This window comes from Podarcis erhardii, assembly GCF_964252035.2.
Source record: "Podarcis erhardii genome assembly, chromosome: 3".
NCBI classification, from domain to species: Eukaryota; Metazoa; Chordata; class Lepidosauria; order Squamata; family Lacertidae; genus Podarcis; species Podarcis erhardii.
The window spans coordinates 91,268,673-91,276,348 of NC_138507.1; the positions used below are offsets into that span (position 1 = coordinate 91,268,673).

The window sequence follows — 7,676 nt, forward strand, 5'->3', positions numbered from 1 at the left end:
TACAGCTACTGCTGCTAAGGCTCATTTACATTTTCTTAGTTTTCAAATGAAGGCTTACCGTGCTTTGAAAATTCATGCAGGCTGTGGCAGGAGAGGGCACAGCCCCACTTGTTGGGACAAGAAAGTATGCAGGTATATGCTATTCATGTTGGATGGAGGGCCAATCCTTCATTCCAGGTGCTCTCATAAGTGACATCCAAAGCACATGAAGCTTGACAATTCAGTTGTAATTTCCGTTCTTTGCATTGACCTCAGTCAAACTCAACTGGTTTTCCTGCAGTTTTCAAAGTTTAGTAAAAGTCACACAGAACCACAAGGCAGTCTCGCTGGTGATTTTAGCAACATAGATCTCCATGTCTAAAGGCTAGCATATTTCTTCAGATGTACCGTCAGGAGGCTCTTTGAAAGCTGTCTGCCTTACTTGAGGAGTATAGATTTCAGCTTGTAGCAGAGCGGTAGCACCAGAAAAATATGTGAAGTGCACAGAAGTAGCACTGTATGTTTTGGAGAAAATGGGAAGGGACCTTCCTCACATTTTAGATTTCTGAAAGAGATTCACTTTAACACTTCCATCCTTGACATTTTCTCTATAAGTATTTTCAATGGATTTTTGATGAAATGTCAAGTAACTTTGCTCAAAGTTGAAGCTTTACTTTAATTTATAGTCTATCATTTGTGTGTGAAAACTTGCTTTCCTTCAACTAACCACAGGGACCTAGCAAGGAGGGTGAGGGGTATTTGCAATCCATGAAACACAACTTTTGTAAGCCAACTGGGAATCATGCACACAGAGGCTGAAACAGCCCTGGAGAAGATGTTAAGACTGTCAGTCATCAGTTACTTTTATTATTCCTTATATGACACATAACACCAGCTGCATGCCGGGTACTGTATAATGTTCAGAAATGGCATGATCCGTGGTCTAAAAGGGTTAGAATCTATGTTAGTTCAGCAAGGCAGAGGAAAAATGAATCAATATCAGGGATTTCCAGGGACAAAAGGAGCCTATGACATGGGGGACCAGTGTGGCACCCGCTAGATGTTTTTGACTAGAGCTCCAGTCATCCCTGACCATTGGCCATGATGGCTGGGGCTGATGGGAATGATAATCGAAAACATCTGGAAGACACCACATTGGCTACTTCCGGGCCATAACATCTGACAGAATGATAAAGTAAGGTGGAAATAAAATCCTATGCCAGCACATAAATGTTTAGAACCGGGTCATAGCAAAAGTACGCAGTCGCAATACTACAAAGCATATACTCTCCTTAAAATTGGCAACAGTGTTGTGATGACATGGGAGAGGTATGCCGATGGAAATATTTGACAAAAATGCCAAAGAGCAGAATTTTGAAAGCAAAGAGAGAGATATTTTATACCCAACTATGCAACATGTTGCCCATTTCCAGTATGTGTACAACTATAACAACAACAAAAGCCCTCCTGAAGTAGCCGGCCTGTATTTCCAAACAACCATTGTTTTAAATCTCTAATGCACTCAGCTCTACCCCAGCCAGCAGACTGAAGTTTTAAAAGGAAATGCAAAATAAATTAATGTGCTGGCACAGCTTATCTTAAACATCATATCCAGTGAGTGTGGCACCCACATTGAATTAGGCAAGCTGACTTTAGATTGCATAAAAATAATGTCGTATTATTGCTATTTATTATTTATTTAACTTATTCATCTTTTTGAATGAAAAGTAACTCAAAGCCACTTTTAAAAAATCTGGGACACTGTTAGGCAAGAAAGTAGTGCACTGTGTTAGAGCTAAAACAAAAAAAATTCCTTCCAGTGGCACCTTAAAGACCAACTAAGTCAGTTCTTGGTATGAGCTTTCGAAATACACACGAATGCATGCACACGAAAGCTCATACCAAGAACTGACTTAGTTGGTCTTTAAGGTGCCACTGGAAGGAATTTTTTTTGTTTTGACTATGGCAGACCAACACGGCTACCTATCTGTAACTGTGTTAGAGCTGGCATTGGTGCAAATATGTGGAGCGTAAATAATAGTGTAGACCACTTTCCATCTTAAAAGGAAGCAGCAATAGAAGATACATAGATGACTTAGCTTGCAGTCGTAACAATGTCTACTCCAAAGTAACTTGTATTGAATTCAATACTCCTTGATAAGTGGGATGAAAATTGCAGACTTCACTTCAGTTGAATTTTTGGAATTAAATAGATAAGATTTTCAAAAGTTCTTTTGATTGAAGAGGAGAACGCAAATGGCAAAACATAATCTTAAAGGTTTGTGGCCTATTTTCCTGGACCTAGAAGACAGAAAATGACATTTTATAATGCATCTCCTAGATTTTTAGGTGATTCTGGTTTCAGTTGTTCACAGTATCTAATCAGTGCTCAGTTCCGTGAATACTGACTAGCTGTATTCATAGTCTTTATCTATTTCCCCCTAGGCAACAACCTTGATGCTATCCATGACATAACAGTGGCATATCCTCAAAACATTCCTCAAACCGAGAAGCATCTTCTGTATGGAAACTTCCCAAAGGAGATTCATTTTCACGTCCAGAGATATCCAGTACAGTCTCTGCCAACCTCTCGGGAAGAACTGCAACTCTGGTGTCAGAAGCGCTGGGAAGAAAAGGAAGAAAGGCTTCGTTTGTTTTATGAAGGCAAAAAATACTTTGATGCAACAGGAAGAAGCAAAATTCCACCCTGTAAATCTGAGTTCAGGGTCATGGTTGTTAAGTGCATTTCACTCTTTTACTGGACATCTTTCACACTGGCTATGTTTGTGCTGCTATACTTGTACAGCTTTGTGCGGTGGTATTTTGTGATTCTTGTTGTCATTTTTGTTATGCAACAAAAAGCATTTGGTGGGCTTGAATTGCTGGAACTTGCATGTCATCGTTTTTTTAGTAAAAAATTACGCAACTCAGAAAGAGACTAAATTTGGTGTATGTTGTGGGGAGGGGGGTTAAGTTTGTGGACATTTTTCAAATGTGCCACAGGGTTTGCAAAAGTGGGAGGAGATTTTGCATGAGAATCATTGGTCTGTCTTAATGCTGTGGTTGGTTAATACACTGTGCACTTATATTGTAAAAGGAGAAAGAACAGTCATGTGAATTTTTAATTTTTGAATGTATCTTCAGAGTTTCTCTCTTTGGCAGCTAGCATATACAATGTCTTTGCAAAATAATTTGCCAACCAATCACATTTTATAGCTCTTGAGCCTTTCGGGAGCTATAAATAGCTGGGCAAATTGTCGTGCTAAAAGCAGTGGCCTGTGATCCCTACATGGCCTTGCCATAAATAAATTGTGAAATTTGAAAGTCCCCACTCATTACATGGTTCATATTGGCCTTTCTTTAGCTCTTTCCCCCTTTCCCTTTCTGTGACAGAATCATTATGAGTATCATCAAATTTTCTGACCTGCAGAATGAGAAAACAAAAGATGTTAATTTGGGTCTATTCTATTATACTCCATTTTTATATGCCTGTTCTGTCTGTTGATTAAACTTGTACACCTCGGTTTTTAAACAAGCTTCGAAACAAGTTTTGAACATGTATTTTGAAACAGGTTTCAATGAAAATCAGTTGAATTGATCTTGAGGTAAATATTATGGCAAAGGATTTTCATGAAGTTTCAACAAATATTTTGTCAGCAGCCCACCTAAGGCTGGCTGTATTGAAGTCCTGTGAATGGTTTGTAATATGTTCAGATAGTAGGCAATCTCATGTTTGAAACTGGATTGGCCTACAACATGACCACGTACCAAACCATCCACAAGATAGGAAACAGGGAGCCAGCACATAACACAATTGTTCAACACCAACAAAGGATCTTAATGCCCACACGATTAGAAGTACCAGTTACATTTTTTTTATTTTTTAAAAAATCTCCCTTTTGGATTGTGGCAAAACATGAGAAAAGTTAAGAGTTTTTGTTGTTCGCTTGTTTACTTTAATAATGTGTTTTTGGATCACAAATGGCACATGTAGATATGCTCACCTCACAAAGATTCACATGATAGGTGTCAATAGCTGGATCACCCCTCATTTCCTATTCAGGTGCTGAGAGTATAAAGGGAATGGTACATTGGCTTTGCAATTAAGGAAATCATACAGATGTACAGGACTTGAATGTTTGAAAAACATGATGGGTTTTCACACAGTGTATTAGAAGCATGAGTTTCAGCATTGCTGTGAAGAATTTCACCTTGATTATGTGAGAGAAAATATTTTTATTTTTGTTTCGCTGCTTCGTTCTACTGGTCAACATTTGGAAGCCCCAGCCAGTAGGAACATCTTTACCTTCTGAGGTTAAAGCAGCATCCTATAGATGGCAAGTGAAGTTGAGGCATCATGTCCACAGTCACTCCACCCACCCCAGCGTAACTCCCCTACAGCAAGAATCTGTAAAATGACTCCTAGAATGCCAAACAGAGGACTCTCACAGTGCCACCTCCCCTTTGCTCCAGAGAGTCCTTTTCACGGGACCACTTCCCAGTAAAAGGGGATGCCTGAACAACTAGTGAGCCAGCAAGCTAAAACAAACACACACCGAGAGCCACCTATCCACCAGGGAGACTGATAAATCTTGTGTTTGCTGCCTGCCAGACAAAATCAGGTTGTCAAGCCCCTGGCAGGCCGCAACATGTGGCCGGTTGGACCTTCTGTGGTCTTGGAAGGTCACCATTCTCAGTGTCTCAGACACTCTGGTTTATATGCTTGATTCGTGAACTGCTTCCTGTTTTCTAGAGCATCTGTTACCTTTGCTTTTGACATAAAAATAAATGGGGGAGCCGCTGTCATGCAAACTATCAGATGGGAGAGGTTTCTAGCAAGAAGAAACCGATCTCTATTCAGTGGAGGGAAGGGGGACCTGTGACCCTCCAGATATTGTTGGACTACAAATCCCAATATCCCTGACTGCTGTCTGTGATAACTGGGAATTGTGGGAATTGTAGGCCTGGGAATTGTTGGCTGCCCCTTCTCTATTCACTCTCTTGGCCACTCTGGAAATAACCCCACACTTGCTAAGAAGCAAGTTCCCTACTCTCTCTAGTGACTTGAGGCTACATGTATTCCTTGAAATGTCCTAGCTTAGTTATACATCATCTCTGTTGACTAAGCACTTTCCCCCCAGCACTTTTTCTTAGAATTACAGTGAACTCTTTCTACGGACTGTATTTGTCATCAATTGGTTATAGCTGACAAAGTTCCCTTCCCTGCACTGAATATAATTAGTAAGACGGAGCCATAAGCCAACACTTAAGTATTCATTGTTGATCTCATTAAGTGTCATGTCTGCTTCCATGTCTTCGTTCAAACCTTGTTGCTTCTGCAATGCATTTTTATAGGTTCATTTTATAAATAAATTGTATTAAGAGACAACTGGGGTACAAAAGGTCTCCAGACTAGCCTTAGTTTTCAGGTTTTACCAAACTGTTAGAATGTTTTAGCCACAAACGAACAAACTTATTCTACAGCAACAATAAAAGAATTTCAAATGCACATTGGTGTGATTGTATTCCTTGGTATAATATCCATGGTGAATTAGTCCCTTTTTCATAAAACAAAGACATTGCTTCTGTCTGCAGCCTTTTACTGAGAGATTGATTTACTATTGAGGCATCCAATCTCAAAGGTTCAAAGAGGTTGTGATATTGCATCGTAGCAGAATAATAACAGCAGACCAATTCAAATAGGGTGAGAACATGACATGAGAAAGGCCTGCCGGATCAGGCCTGTAGCCCAGCTAATCCAAATTTCTCTTCTCCCAGAAGCCAACCAGATACCTATGGGAAGCCAACAAGCAGGACCTGAGCACAACAGCACTGTCCCTTCCTGTCGTTTCTGGTATTCAGAAGCATAGCACCTCCAGCTGTGCTGGGAGAACATAACCATTGGGCTTCATCAACCCATCAACAGCCTTATCCTCCATCAATTTGTCTAAGCATCCTTTAAAGCCAGACAATTTGGTGGCCATTGCTTTCCCTTGCGGGAATGAATTCCATAGTTTTAACTACGTGCTGTGTGGAGAAGTAATTGGTTTTGTCTAGCCTGTATTTCCAACATGGAACCACACAGGATGTCTCTGAGTTCTGGTCTAATGAAAGAGGGAGGAAAACTTCCCCCTAACTACTTTCTCCATTGTTGGGTTGAAATAAACGACAGACGAATGACAAGTGTCATATGGGAGGCATCTCCCGAGCATGTCTCAGGAAGTCCCTTTTATTGAATATTACAGCATTGCCTCATAGGTGCTTGTTGCTGATTGGTTAACACAAATACAATGCAAGGGTTGCATATAGGCATTAATCATCAATAGATTAAAGGCTGGGAAAGGGAACACAGAATTAGGCAGGCGTGAAAACCTCCTTATTAAACTATTACTAGTGATTGATATAGCAGGACTTAAACTGTTACTAATGATTGATATAACAAGACTTAAAGGAACATAACTATCGCATTCCGTAGATGTGGTCAACCAAGCACTAAGAACAGGTCAGGATGCAATGTCTCATGAACTCAATGTGAACTGAACATTCTAGGGTGATGAAGGAATGTCTCAGCTTAAAATGGTTTTGCCAGAGTCATGTGTAGAAGCAAAACTTTCCATCACTCCATACCATGCTCTTGCCAAAATCATTCTTGGGTCGGCATACAGTCATACCTTGGGTTACAGACGCTTCAGGTTGCGTGTTTTTCGGGTTACGGACCCACCGAAACCCCGGAAGTACTGGAACGGGTTACTTCTGGATTTCGGGGGTTGCACATGCGCAGAAGCACTAAATCGCGCTTTGCACCGAATCGCAACCTGCGCATGCGCAGACACACCGCTGCGGATTGCGAACGTGCGCCCCACACGGATTACATTCGCAACCCAAGCATCCACTGTACTCTAGGACTATTCAGGCATTATCAGGCTTACAAAAAAATATGTTTAAAATGAATATTTTGAGAGCATTTCAGCAGTTCAAAAGAAAGGTTTAGAAATGTATTTTTCTGTTGACAGTTTAAATCACAGATGAATACAGAAACAAGATGGGTGAATATATGAAAAAGTGACACAGACTGCAAATGGACTGATTTGCACAATTGCTTTGTAAAATGGGTGATTACCCAACTGCAGTCATCAAAATTACTGTGTGTCTCCTATTTGCTTCTTCAGTGTTCACAACAGACCCAGAGGCCTTTTAAGCTGGAGAAGACTCTAAACAAGTTTCCTGTTAAATGACACAACATTATCAGCCAACATTTCCTGTGCTATTCAGTTCCAATTTTTGGTCTTTGATGCAGTCTGAGTGTAGTTTTTCTTCTTTGGATGACCATTTTGAGGCAAATATAAAACTGAGCCGGTAAATATAAAACTTTGCTAGGCAGTGACAGGGATGCAGCTAATTCTCTGCATTCTTGAGGCTTAAAAATGCATCCTGTGGTGTTTTTTCTCTCCATTCAGTATAATGGAGACAAAGTGGTATTACAATTTGAGTTAGGTGTGAAATCATCATAAGCCATAAGTAATTTATGTCTTTTTCCTTGTAGATTTTTCACTACCCCTTTCCCCAGCCCCATTGTTTCCAGCGGAAGTGGAAATAACCGCACAAGTACCAGTGCTGGCATAGTTTCACCTTTGTTCTGGGGGCATGTCTAGGAAATGAGGGGGACTTTAGATCTGGCAGACCCAAAGGCTTCCCTT

At 40.5% G+C, this 7,676-nt stretch overlaps 1 protein-coding gene across 1 annotated transcript in view; it reads left to right on the forward strand.

The window, feature by feature from the left end:
- The window catches only part of LCLAT1 (lysocardiolipin acyltransferase 1), a 90,362-nt gene extending 84,874 nt beyond the window's left edge, over window positions 1–5,488 (forward strand). The window contains exon 6 of the mRNA XM_081854204.1: window positions 2,425–5,488. Coding sequence (XP_081710330.1) covers window positions 2,425–2,921 — 497 coding nt within the window. The 3' untranslated portion in view covers window positions 2,922–5,488. The remainder of the gene's footprint in view (window positions 1–2,424) is intronic.
- Window positions 5,489–7,676: the final 2,188 nt, after the last annotated feature.